This window comes from Panicum virgatum, chromosome 2N, assembly GCF_016808335.1.
Source record: "Panicum virgatum strain AP13 chromosome 2N, P.virgatum_v5, whole genome shotgun sequence".
NCBI classification, from domain to species: domain Eukaryota; kingdom Viridiplantae; phylum Streptophyta; class Magnoliopsida; order Poales; family Poaceae; genus Panicum; species Panicum virgatum.
In genome coordinates this window covers 843,073-857,278 of record NC_053146.1, presented here as the reverse complement: position 1 = coordinate 857,278, position 14,206 = coordinate 843,073, and the positions used below count along the sequence as shown (strand labels likewise).

Sequence of the window (14,206 nt, the reverse complement as noted above, 5' to 3'; positions counted from 1 at the left end):
TTGTATCCTTTCTTGTTTAGCATTGACATCATCTTGGAAGTCTTCCTCATGAGAAGTGCAAGATCAACATCACCATCCTCATCACTTGAATCTTCTCTAGCTTCATCATCACTTGAGCTTGGTGAGGGAGCCTTGCACTTGTTTTTCTTTTTGGACTTGTGATCACTCTTAGCTTTAAGTGCAAGATCCTTCTTGGCATTTGGAGGATCAACTTCACCCATGAGAAACATCTCATGAGACCGAATTTATCCAATGACCTCACCAACTTCAAGTGTTGCAAGATCCTTCTCATAAAGCAATGCGGTAACAATGTTGTACTTGGGCTTGTGTAGAGAATGTAGGACCATCCGGATGATGTCACTAGTAGTCAAAGGAGAAATATCAAGAGCATTAATGTCCTCAACAAGTACATTCAATCTAGCATACATTTGTTCAACTAATTCATTGGGGAACATTTTGAAATCATTGAGTTTTTCCTTAAGCACTTGGTACTTCTCCTCACGAAGCTTTGTAGACCCAACATGAATGGTCTCAAGCTCTTTCCAAACTTCGTGAGCCATTTTCTTGCTATGGACACGCGCAAAGATGTCCTCACTAAGACAATCAAATAAAGCATTCTTGGCTCTAGCATGGTACTTAACTTGGTCTTCACTCCAATCACCAACAATAGGTTTTTCGGTGACCTCCCAACATATGACATGGAGAGCCTCTAGGTAACCCGTCATGCGGGCTTTCCAATAGCTATAGTTTCTCCCATCAAGTTTGGCGGTCCACTACTTCCCGGTGCCATCTCTAGGATTTTAAGCCTATGAAAAGAGAGCCTAAACTCTGATACCAATTGAAAGGATCGAGGCCCAAAAAGGGGGGGTTGAATTGGGACTTTTTCAAATTTCTAGAGAGTCCTTAACCTAGACTAGTATTGTCCAATTTACAAATTTAAAACCTAATGACTAGAGCACACTAGCAAAGGGTCCTTAGGTAGGAGAACATACTAACATGATCATCTTTCCTAGGAAGAACCACACTATCAAAGGTTGGATCATGCCATTATCCTAGTCAAACAAACAAGCAAAGAAAAACAAGATCACAATAAAGGAAATTTAATGCTTGAATGTAAATGCGAATGACACGAGACAACCAGATTTTTTCCCGTGGTATCGAGGAGTTGACGCTCCCCCCTAATCCACGTTGGAGCACCCACACAAGGGTATCGCTCCCTTGCTTCACTAAGGAGCAAGTGATCACTAAGAATGCTCCTTCTCCATCTCCGAAACGGCGAGCTTCACACCGTGTACAAGCTTCTTGTCTTGGGGCTCCCACAAACTCAAGAGCTCACCAAGAACCTCCCGATCACCAAGACTGTCTAGGTGCCGTCAAACACCAAGAGTAACAAGCTCCTAAGCCTTCACTTGACCTACACTCAGTTGGCCCTAGCTCAAGCACACTTGCTACACTTGCAAAGGTTGGATTCTTCAAGGTTGGAGCACAATCAATGCACTAGATCATCACTCTTTTGCTCAATGCACTCTCTCTTCTTCTCAAGGGTGGCCTCAGGTATTCAATGCGTCAAAGGCAGTTCAAATGAGTCAGGGGGTGCCCTTATATAGAGTGGAGAGGGTCACATAGCCGTTGGAAGTCTACTGCAGAAAAATCGGGACCATCGGAAGAACCGACGGGTTAGAATGTGAAGGCGTCGGTTCAACCGGTCTCTTTGTGTCCAAATAGTAGCCGTTGGGGGTTCTGACACACTATCCAGGCTTTCGTCATTGCACCGGTGTATGCTCCGAAGGGGCATCGGTTCAACCGGTGCTGAAGAGGTTCACTGATCAACTCAAACAAGCTCTCTGGAACATAGTACATCCAATGCACCGATGGTTAATTCTGAAGCGTCGGTTCGACCTGTGCTATAGAGTGACTTGACTTGATTTCAGCTTGCATCCTGAGGAGATAGACCGACAGGGGCATCGGAACTTCCACCAAGCGTCAGATGCACCGATGCTAAGGCATCGGTTAAACCAGTGCTGCAGTTTTTCTTGTTTTTCAGCTGAATTGACTTGGAGTTAAATGTTAGTTCGATTGTTTCTTCTTCCAAGTGTTTTGTTGACTTCTTTTGACTATCTTAAGCTATTTTCTGAGCGAGTGTGCTAGATCTCTAAGGCCAACTCAATTTTGGTCAAGCTACTAACTCATGAACCTCTCTTAATAGTACGGTCAAGAACTAAAAACTATAAACCCTAGCTAAATCAAGTGTCCTTCATCTCCTTATGACACTTGAGACTAGAAAGGTCCTTAATCTTTGAAATTGAGTCCTTGTCAAGCATGATTGTTTTGAATTGAGGAGTCTCCTTTCACATTTCATATGAGACTAAACTAATCATTGATTTTTCCTTCAAAACACACGTTAGTCGCATACGGTTGTCATTAATCACTGAAACTTACCATTAGCATTTATCGGCCTAGATGCGCTTCACCCAGCCACCGGCGCCGGATGCCATGGCGCCGCTGCCCAGCCTCGGATATTTTTTTTAAACGATGCCTATATGTTGAATGGCGACTATTAATCGCGATTCGAATATTTAAAAATAGAACCATGGATAGGGCAGTAATTATGCAGAATCCCTCCGTGTTGTGTCTTTCTTTTCTCGCTGCCCACTGTCGCCTCATCTTACCGTGCAGCATCTACAAGCGACTCTCCATTTTTGATTTTTTGTTTGGGAAACATATCAGATGTAAACCAATTTCTCCGTGCAAACCGTACAAACTCCAATCTGATGGTCCAGATTGGAGTTTGTACGGTTTGTACGGAGAGGTTGGTTTGCACCTGATATGTTTTCTTTGATTTGACCCTCTATTTACGTCTCCATAAAGATTTCACTCTATATTGAACATCTCACTTCAACAAACTCTCTATTTCTTGCACTCCAAACCGGTAAACTCTAACAGCTACATTCACCTCTCTGCGTTTGGAGCCTATACTTAGCCAGCCAATTTGGCTAGCGGGATTTGCTAGTTAAGTTTGGCTAGCGAGTGGTCAATTTGAAGAGCCAGATAGCTTGGCAAGTTTCATAAGTAGTTTATTTGAGAGCTATTTTGATGTTGAATAGTCAAAATTTAACTAGTTGAACTATTTGGCTTGTCTCTTAGAGATGTTCATACGCCGCGTGACACTGGCCACCTCTGCCAGCCCCTTCCATCCCGACCGGAAGGGCAAGTCAGGGAAAATGACTAACCACTCAGCCAGCTTCTGGCAACCTCGGTCAGCCAAAGCTGGAAGCTTGGACTCGTTGAGAATTCTTTCCGAACAGCACCCCACCGTCCCTGGGCCAGGCCTCAACTCGCCGGAGGCATGCGGCAAAGAAGAAGCCTACTGGCGAACCGACCAACCAACAGCTCACGCAGACAGGAGCTGGAAGGTCGATAGGTTGTGATCATGCCTCGCGCGTGTGAAAAACGGCGCATGAGCCGCCTGCAGTTCTTGTTCCTGAACTCGCTGTGACTTTGAAGGGAGACATGTCATTGCTTTGCAGCGAGCTGAAAGATTGCCGATTTGCCGTGCGCATATTCTGTGAAAAAAATGGAAGTTTCCGTGGCTTTTGGAGGATATGAGTTCGTTGTGATCTCTGCAGGGAGGTATACATGTGTCAGATGCCCTTGCTGACACAATAAAGTCTCTGACTCTGAGAATCAAGGCTCTGCATCAATGCATCATCGCACAACTGAATAATCACACTGCCATCTTCTTTACCTGTCCCGTGAATTTGGTGAGCGCCCCCTTTGATCTTTTCAACCGAAGTAGATGCACATGTCTTCGGAAACATGGCTACAGTTCCTCAAGATTTCCTGGAGATTAGCTTAATCTTTTTTGTTTCTTGTTTTGGTTCTTTAGTTTCTGTTCTCTGTTGACCTTTGGCCTTTTTCTTTTGGATCTTTGTCTTGTATAAACATTTTTTTAATCATTTAATTTGCGCAGTAGGGGGTAACCTCTCCTGTTTATTTCAAATAAAAAATGAGACATGAACTGCTTGCCAGGACCTTGTACCAAAATGGACATCGAACTAATCCTTGGCAAACCCCCTAAATGCTGTATCTTTTGGCTACTCGAGGGCCACTTTAATGAAATATATCCAGGTGGGGAGCCTTTCAAAAAAAAAATCCTTGGCAAACGAGCACAAGTAGGGGATTGAGCTGAGCGCACAGGGAAAACCAGGCTGACATGCACTTTTTAAGTGCATTTTACTCTATAAGCAATGTGTCCATCTGAGATCTAATTAAGCCATGACAATAGTGTTTCCAATTATGACCAAAACCACTGGCAAGCCGATTCATTTTAGACCATGAAGTATTTTTTTTCTCGAATGCCTACGCATCTTTGTATTAAACTGTTATAAGAAGAAAAGAAGTTTAGAGTTACAAAAGAACGGCCACCCCTGAAACTACAAGTTCCGACAGAAAACGGCCCAAAGTTTATAAACTAGGAAAATTTACATAGATTTTAGACAACCGAGTATGCCCCGTCAACTGTCCACCTCCATCTGAAATAGTCCTGCACTCCGTCAGAGAGCTGGAAATGTTCTAAACGTCTCCCAAATGCACGGTGGATGTAGTCAGCTAGGATTAAATCTCCCAGACTTTGCCTGTGCCACCGTCCTGGACTTCGCCGTTCTTGTTGAGATGGATGCAAACAGGTCAGGTGCAATCTGTTACACTGATCGGCCATGAATCCAGGCATGCAGCCAAAACAGAGTGGTCTCGGCGTTCCCCACCTGGATGGTTACCGAAGCACTGAAGAAAGCTCTACCTTCAGGTTCAACATCGATCTGCAGTTGCGCCCAGGATGCTCAGCATCAGTACGTTGTAACCACAACCATGAACCATCTCGTTCTAAGACCAAATCCGGCCAGCATCAGATCAATAATACTAATAAGACCTCCAGCCAGGATTGGCCGACAGCAAGTAGGCCAAGCTACGTACTGCATGCATTCTTCCCTCGTACAGCTTTTATTTGACCATGAAGTATTAATTTCATTCATCCACTTTCTGGTAACGATCACTTGAAAGTTGAAACTTAAATATGGCAAGGTCATAACATGTGAAATCATATCATCATTTTTTAATACTATGTTTATAACATGTACGGATGTACTCTCTCTCTCTCTCTCTCTCTCTCTCTCTCTCTCTTCAAGAAGCTTCAAAATGTCACAACTAATTAAGACCGCTTCCTCTTAGTAGATGTGGTTTTCAGATCTCGAACCTCACAAGTATAGATATAGTTGTAGTAGGGCGGTATTGGGGATCTCCATACTAGGGCATCAAACCTCCCAGCAGGAGGCTTAACACTTCCATATATCACACATAGCAACGCTATCTTCGGAACCTCCTCTTGTGAAGAGCTCTGATACTGATGATGAACCACGATCTGTTCAGAAGTTCTAGACATTCTTCCAAGATGCGCGGGTCTATTTTGGTTCAGAGCATCAACTGGATGATCACCAAATGTGGAGACGTGCCACTTGATGAAACCTCTCAAAAAGACCAAAAGCTTGCACCAAAAGTGGATGTCAAAGTTGTCCCTCAGTAAACTTGCAGTGTTTCCTGCACTGAGGAGAGATCCTTTCAACGTCCTGGCTATCTCCATGGCTAGGTAAGCCATCCTCGGGTGCATCTTGGGGTCTGTGCTTCCTGAAAGATAATCAGAGGGCTTGAAGCGTACACTTTACCTCGTGCCGCCTACATGTTATATATAGTCTGGAAGAGCCCCTGGCGTGGCTTACAAGAATTATGGAAGGTTCTTGACTTTCCTAATTACAGAAGATTAATTACATATCCTATCTATAGTCAAGAACCTTCTGGATGCATATGTTACAGATTCATCTAATACTCCCCCTCAATCACAACTTTCCTAAGTTGAGATGGTACTTGAAATTCTCCAACTTTCGTACACTCAAGGCTTTGGTGAAACCATCTGCCACTTGATCTTCAGAAGGAACAAAATCAATCTGAAGTAATTTGCTGTTTACCCATTCTCTGACAAAATGAAAATCAACTTCAATGTGTTTAGTTCTAGCATGGAACACAGGATTTGATGCAAGATATTTGGCCCCCATGTTATCACACTTCAACCGTGCAACAGGCGGACTAGATACCTTTAATTCTTTCAACAAAGTCTGAATCCAAATAATCTCAGCAGTTGCATTAGCCAATGCCTTATACTCAGATTCAGTACTTGACCTTGATACTGTAGTTTGTTTCTTTGCATGCCATGATACAAGATTATTTCCCAGAAATATTGCAAAGCCACCTGTTGATCTTCTGTCATCAGGACAGCCTGCCCAATCAGCATCTGAATATGCACTTACCAAGAAAGAAAATGACTTGTTTATCTTTAGACCAAGCTTTGCACATGACTTGAGGTATCTCAATATTCTTTTAACAGCCGCCCAATGTACTGTTGTTGGTGCATGAAGAAATTGACAAATCTTATTTACTGAGAAAGCAATGTCAGGTCTTGTCAATGTAAGATACTGCAAGGCTCCTACAATACTTCTGTATCTTGATGCATCTATAGGACCGAGCGGATCTCCTTCATAAATTGAGAGTTTCTCACTAGTGGATAGAGGTGTACTTACCGGCTTGCAATCCGCCATATTTGCTCTTTTCAACAGATCATTTACATATTTTTCTTGTGTCAAAATAATTCCATGCTTAGTCTTGGCAACTTCGATACCAAGAAAAATAGTGCAAGTCACCTAAATCTTTTAATGGAAAATCACTATGGAGATCCTGAAGTAATGCGGCCACTGCCTCTTGCTTAGAACTAACCACAATTATGTCATCAACATAAATTAACATGAACATAATGACATCAGTACATCACCCTTACTGTAATCGAATAAAGAAGTATCAGCTTTGGATCCTTTAAAACCAAGGGCATAAAGTTTCTTACTTAACCTTGAGAACCATGCTCTAGGCGCCTGCTTCAATCCATATAGTGCCTTATCTAACTTGCAGACATAGTTTTTTTTGGAATTGTCCTCGTACTCAGGAGGCTGCTTCATATATACATCTTCTTCAAGAAGCCCATGCAAGAAAGCATTGTGAACATTGTGAAGCCCATGCAATAGAGAGAACAACTCGAATAGTGGCAGCTTTAACAACAGGGCTGAAAGTGTCTTCATAATCAATACCATATCGTTGCTTAAAACCTTTTGCAACCAACCGAGCCTTGTATCTATCTAGGCTGCCATCTTGTTTACGTTTGATTTTATATACCCACTTGCAGTCAATAATATTACGCCCTTTCTGAGGAGGAACCAAATGCCATGTTTTATTTTTCATTAACACATCATATTCAGCATCCATTGTCTATTTCCAATTATTATTCTCTAATGCTTCTGATAAGTTTTGTGGCTCACCGGTAGACGTTAAGAAAGAATATTTAACCGTACCATCGGTGTAGCACTTCTCCTTGCGAATACCACTTTGTAAACGGGTCTTTGGCCTTTGATATAGTTTTTCCCCAGCCAAAGGTGCCGTAGAGGATACCGGCACGAGATCTAGAGTGGATACAGCCGCCGGAGGCTCCGGATCCAGTGCGCTGATCGTGTCAGGTGCGCCGGACGCAGAACCACCCGCATGCGTCGGAGAGGCGGTCGTTAGTTCAGGCGATGTGTCACACGACGATACACCGGGCTCGGAATCCTGGGCAGATACACCTACAGTTGGAGGCGCAGGTGAATCACCTTGGGGGTCAGTTCCACCAGAAGGAGCTCCGGGCACCCCTATATGCGATGACGACAATTCCTGCATGACTTCATGCGCTGGGATATCATTGTTAGCAGGATTAATTGAAGAATCAGCCACATGATCACTTATGCTACGAACCCCACTAGTCGGATTTAACAAATAGGTAGGTAAAAGATTAATTTCATCTTGAAACCTACGACCAGCATTAGGACCAAGAAATTTAAAGGGAAATAGAGATTCATCAAAAGTTACATCTCGAGAAATATAAACCCTTCCAGAATCAGGATCAAGGCACTTAAACCCTTTATGAAACGGACTGTATCCTAAGAAAGTGCATTGCTTGGAGCGGAATTGGAGTTTATGGGTATTGTAGGGTCGTAGATTGGGCCAACAAGCGTATCCGAAGACACGAAGAGAGGAATAATCTGGTTGTTGGTTAAACAGCCGAAAAAGGGGCGTGTCATATGAAAGTAACCGACTAGGCGTTCTATTTATCAAATGTGTGGCGGAAAGGAAAGCATCAGGCCAAAATTTTAGCGGCATGTTGGCATGAGCAAGAAGAGCTAGACCAACCTCGACGATATGGCGATGCTTGCGTTCGGCTGCCCCATTCTGCTGATGTGTATGCGGGCAGGAAATATGGTGTGTGATGCCAACTTGGGCGAAAAAGGGATGCAGTTTTTTATATTCACCCCCCCCCAGTCGGTCTGCATAGTTATAATCTTATGATTAAATAAGCGCTCAACAAGAGATTGAAATTCTCGAAATTTGGTAAAAACCTCAGATTTGAATTTAAGGAGATAAATCCAGGTGAACTTACTATAAGCATCAATAAAACTCACATAGTATTTGTGTCCACCAACTGATTTGGGCGCAGGACCCCACACATCAGAATAAATAATTTCTAAAGGATGCTGGGAAACAGTACTGGAATGAGGAAAAGGTAACTGACGGCTCTTGGCCTTTTGACATGCATCACACACCGAATGTTTATTTGAATTTGCTAAAACAGGAAGATTAAATTGGCTGATGTCACACCCGGTTTTAAGAACAAAACCGAATGCATATTTATATGTATGCCAGGATCAAGTTTCATACATATAGAGACATCATAAGTGAATAATCAGTACAGTATCACGAAAAAGAGAACTAAAACAAATAAAAGACTATCAGAGTTATACAGCTTATCCTGGAAACGAAGGCTCCAAACTTCACAGGCAATCGACTGGGGGTTGCGTACGCCTAGAACTCAGCAACATCTTCAAAAGGCTTCACAGCAACTTTCCCTTCTGAGCAGCAGTAAGCAAGGGTGAGTACACTTATGGTTGGTACTCAGCAAGGCCACAAGAAATAACCAGAAAATGATTTAAATCTATCTTTAAGTTTATTAATCATGTGAGGGTCCAAGCCGCTCTTGACCGTGAGCACGGCTAACCGGTTAGTTTTAACTCTGCAGAGGTTGTACACTTTCACCACAATTCGCGTAAAAGTTCCGAAGAACTTTGAACCCAACCACGCAATGTGCTAGCTAGGCACAATACCACACTTCCGAGGTGTGATTGCATAGGGACGCTACGAGGCCTTTACAAAGAATTCCTATATGTATGTGTTGGTCCCTGCCGTGCGGTCCCTCAGAAGACGCAGCTTCCTTCACCCGCTCCACAACACAAACTCATAACCACCAAGCGGAACAACCCCAACACAACATATAGTTCATCTAATTACTTAGCCAAGACCAGAGCCCATTAGTATTGTGGTTGTACTGTTTTCTTGGGTGGTTCTCCATGTTCCAATTAAATCAAGTACTCTTGTATATAAGCATAGATAGAAGTATGGTTAGGGTCACTTGCCTTTCTCCAACGAAAAGCTACTCTTACTGCTCTTTAGCTCTTGCTCGCATGGAAAACTTGATCTTCAATCTTCGAACATCGATACTTCTACTCGGAGCAATCAACGAGCAACCATACAAAGCAAACAACAAGTACAACTAAGAACAATACACCAATACAAAAGAAAGGCTTTAAAAAGAGCGTACTAAAGGATAAGGCTCGCTGTTATGATTACGAGAGCGCAAGAAACGCGGAAAACGGAACTAACGTCGAAAAGATACCGTAACCGAAAGATTTATATTATAATAGAAAAAAACTATAAGTTGGATTTATTTTAATTAAGAAAAACACATCTAAAGGATATTTGAAAGAAATATCCAAATTATAAATAATTCATGTGAATTTATATCAGAAAGATGAAGTTGCACTTAATCAAATTTTATTTATAAAGTTTATGTATAACTTATACCAATTAATTATTTAACTAGTAAATAAAAGATAAGTGAGAGCATCTAAGTGTAAAATTTTATGATACATGGTCTTGAACTAAACAAGTTATATAAAAGATGCATTTAAGTTGATATTTAATCGAATTAACATTAATTAATGGAAACCGGTATAGAGCTCTAATTTACTTTTAATTAGAAAGGCTAGTTTCAAATAGTTATTTATCAAATTAATTCTATATTTATTTTAAAACAAGATCTACGATATAAAAGCACTACTAAACGATAGCTTACGTTTAAACAAAACTAACGCAACAAGAACGAATGAAAACGGATCTAAAACGGTGAGATCGAGGGGAAACCGTTTTACCGTTTACCCATAGCAGAGATGAATCGTGGTGATGGGAATCGAAACCGGAAGGAACAGCAGATCGGTGATCAGCCTGGAACTCCTCTGGTGTGTTGTCTTGTGCTCGAAGCAAAGATCCTCAATTTGAGGGAAACAAAAAAACTCACGGCGGCAGCACAGGGGCAGAGCACAGGGGGGCAACGTAGCATGCAGAGGCAGAGGACAGGTGGGGGCCGGCGCAGGGGGGGGAGTGCCCTGCTGCCTGGGCGCCTGGGGGCAGGAGGCAGACCTGCGCAGTACAGGGCGCATGCAAGGGGTAGCTGCGCGCAGGGAGCAGAGGCAGCGCCCAGGAGGAGAAAAAGGTGGGGCCCGGGCCGGCGGCGGCTGCAGATGCAAAAGAAAGGGAAAATTCGATTCATGCCACCACAACTCCGTGAAATTGGGTTTCACGTTGAAAATCATGCCACTCAATGGCATCGATTTCAACATGAAATCAAAAATCGTGAAATTGTAGTGGCATGGATCCAACTGACCCAAGAAAGAAAAGGGGCGCAGGAGACAGGGGGGCTGGGGTGTTTATATAGGGGTGGAGAGGGGATCCTTGGCTTGCGCGTCAAGAAAAACGGCGGGACGGCCTACGCGGATCGGGCTGCGGAGACGAAAAAAAAGAGAAACGGGCCGGACCGCTGGTTTGGGCCGAAAAGATTTTTTTTTCTATTTTCTTTTTTTTGCAAAAAGATTCAACAAATTCGATTTGAATTTTAAACCCCACAAACTCAAATTCAAATCAAACCACAAGCAATAAAACAATGCAAAGCTGCATGAATGTAAACAAACAACCTCATTTAGATTTAGAAAAACAACCAAATTTTTATTTATTCTTACTAAATTCCCTGCGAAGAAACATAAATGTTGTGAAAATTTTAAAATTATGAGAAAATTATTGTTTTATTTTTAATTTCAATCACATCCTGAAATTTAATAATTTCAGGGTGTGACAGCTGATAACTTTCTCCACAATTGGAGCAGCCAGATGACCTAAACGAGAATGTCATCTATCAAAAGAAATTTTTGCAGCTCCATAGGCTTGCTTTATTGTGCGCCTAGCAGGGAGAGGATAGAGCCCACGATCACAGCGTCCCCTAAGCAGAGTTTTCTTCGTTGCCTGATCCTTAATTAAGAAAAAAATCAGGGTAAAATTCTATAAAGGTAGAATTATCAGATGTGAGACGATGAACTGAAACAAGATTTTTGTTGACCTTCGGGACATATAGAACATTATTGAGATGAAGATCACGACTAGGGGTTGTAACAGTAGAATGACCAATGTGACTGATTTCCATACCTGCCCCACTCGCCGTGTGGATCTGATCGTGGCCCTTGTACCTGTCATGGATCGATAGTTTCTCCAAGTTGCTGGTGATGTTATCTGTAGCACCTGAATCCATGTACCAGTTGGTATCTACTCCGTAGGATGTAGATGTTGCACCTGCATATTTTTCTTCTGGTACGAAATCTTCATCAAATCTGTACCAACATATATCAGCAGTGTGTCCTTTTATCTTGCAAACCTGACACCTAGGTCTGTTGTCAGACCCATGCTGCTGATTATTTTGTGCACCTTGATTCTGCTGGCGCTGCCCATTGCTTCGGCCACGCCCGCGAGATGGAGCACCCCCACGCGAGCGCCCTCTGCCTCGCGTGCCTCGCGATGCACCGTGCCCCCGGTTGGCAGAATTAACCGAGGAGCGGCTATCAGGCTGGAGAAGATCCATGCGCTGCTCAAACGAGAGCAGCTGGGAGTACATCTCTCCCATACTGATCGGCTCAGTCCTGGCGACTAGGGCTGAGACGATGGGATTGTAGTCGAAGTCGAGGCCGGCAAGAATGTAGGAGACCAGCTCGTCGTCGTCAATGGCCTTGCCAGCAGACGCGATCTCATCGGCAAGAGACCGCATCTTGGCGACGTATTCCGCCATGGAAAGATTGCCCTTCTTCATTGTGGCGAGCGCGATCCTAGTGTTGACGGTGCGCGCTCGTGACATCGAGGTGAACATGGCCTCGACAGCACTCCATACTTCAGCAGCAGTCTTGCAAGCAGTTAACTGAGACAAAATATTTGGAGTGATAGAAGAGAGCAGGAATCCCAGGACCTGTTGATCCGTAGCAACCCACTCAACGTAGAGTGGGTTCTGCACCTCCTCTTCTTTGCCATCTGCTGTCTTCTTCATGGTAGACGCAGGGGGGGTATTTGTGGCGCCTGTGAGAAATCCCTCCAGGCGTGCGCCCCTCACGATGGCAAGCACTTGCATCTTCCACAGTGCATGATTGTTCTTGTTCAGCTTCTCGGAAACAGCTTGGCCGACCAAGGGATTGATGGCGGCGGCGTAGGAGGTTGACATGGTGGAAGGTGGATCTAATCTATTATTGTTTGATGGCTCTGGTTACAATGAAAGATAATCAGAGGGCTTGAAGCGTACACTTTACCTCGTGCCGCCTACATGTTATATATAGCCTGGAAGAGCCCCTGGCGTGGCTTACAAGAATTATGGAAGGTTCTTGACTTTCCTAATTACAGAAGATTAATTACATATTCTATCTATAGTCAAGAACCTTCTGGATGCATATGTTACAGATTCATCTAATACTTCCAAATATAAGCGTTTTGAAGAAGTACCAGTCTGCTTCATCAGACAGATATTTTAGTGTTACTGGCCTTGTTGTTCCAAGCTCTGTGATCTTGTTGGACCGGCTTGTGACTATGATTTTGCTACCACTTGTCAGACACCATTTAGAAGCAGCATACAGCCTCTTCCACTTACTTTGATTGATGTCCCCAGCCACCTCCACGACAATTAGTACTCCTCTTCCATCTTTGTTAATCATGGAATTCTGATATTTCTTCAGACTTCTTTCCCCAAGATAGGTTAACTTTTTATCTTTGAAATCATGGTCAGTCACAAACATGATTTTAGAAAAACGATCACGGACTCTTTCGTCATTGCAAACATGTGCGACAAGGGTGCTCTTGCCAACTCTGCCTGGACCAACAACTGGAAGGACCTCCAGTTCTTCAGCAACATGAGGCTGTGTGTGCAATAGGAAATTGAGCACAACCTCTGCTTCCATCTGGCGGCCGAACATGCAGTTGCCTAGCTGTAGATGCATGCTATATGGCTGGTGGTACAGGCGAGGGTAGCTTGTGATGAACACAGCCAGCTCTTTCATATCAAGGATCGTACAGTTCAAATTGCCAAGGGTGTCTTGTAATTGTTCCAAAATCTGTGTCTTTCTATTGGAAGAACCTATTCCTTTCAGATGATTTAGTTTGGACAGGGAGACAGAATGACTCACAACCTGATCTTTGGCATCCTCACCGTGAGAATGGTACCTGAAGGTGTCATGCATGTAACAGGCTTTGTACATGGCATCCCTCAGCATCTCCAGCTGCTAGAGCATAGCTTGGTTCGTGATGTTGCGTCCTGCGGCCTCATCGATGATTACCTGTGCCCGAAGGAGAGACCTTTGTAGGCTGTCTTCCACATCCAGTGCCTTTGGCTTGCAGCTTTTTCTGATGAAGAAATTTATGGATCTAGAGGCTAGTTCACCCAGTAGTGCAGAGAGAATAGTATCCATTGTGAGGGAACTCTCACCTCAGGAAGATAAGCCAGCTGATGTTAGAGAGAAATACAAAAGCAGCTTTGGATAATAGCATGAGATGGCTCTGGCATAAGACTTTAAGGTTATCAAGGATTTATTAAGAACAAGTGAGAAAGAAAGAAAGATATTGCTAGTTCAAGTGTGCAAAAGCCTTGTCCAAAGTCCATGCACGAGAAGTT

At 43.3% G+C, this 14,206-nt stretch overlaps 1 protein-coding gene and 1 non-coding gene across 2 annotated transcripts; both read right to left on the bottom strand.

Moving 5' to 3' along the window:
• Positions 1-4,405: 4,405 nt before the first annotated feature.
• Positions 4,406-14,162, bottom strand: LOC120659230. Its single transcript, XM_039937289.1, has 2 exons — positions 13,019-14,162; positions 4,406-5,679 (listed from the first exon to the last, which is right to left on the bottom strand). Exons 1-2 carry the CDS (start codon positions 13,806-13,808, stop codon positions 5,207-5,209), a joined length of 1,263 nt encoding a protein of 420 aa, XP_039793223.1. The 5' UTR covers positions 13,809-14,162; the 3' UTR covers positions 4,406-5,206.
• Positions 12,148-12,286, bottom strand: LOC120663171. Its single transcript, XR_005670392.1, has one exon. It is a non-coding gene; the product is annotated as a small nucleolar RNA Z247 (small nucleolar RNA).
• Positions 14,163-14,206: the final 44 nt, after the last annotated feature.

What these genes read in the sequence shown, in the direction of transcription:
- LOC120659230 (XM_039937289.1), bottom strand. Translation starts at nt 13,808, where the DNA reads ATGCTGAGGGATGCCATGTACAAAGCCTGTTACATGCATGACACCTTC. An exon ending in CTTCAAAACGCTTATATTTG is followed by an intron (nt 5,680 to 13,018) that starts GAAGTATTAGAT and finishes ATTATCTTTCAG; the next exon opens with GAAGCACAGACCCCAAGATG.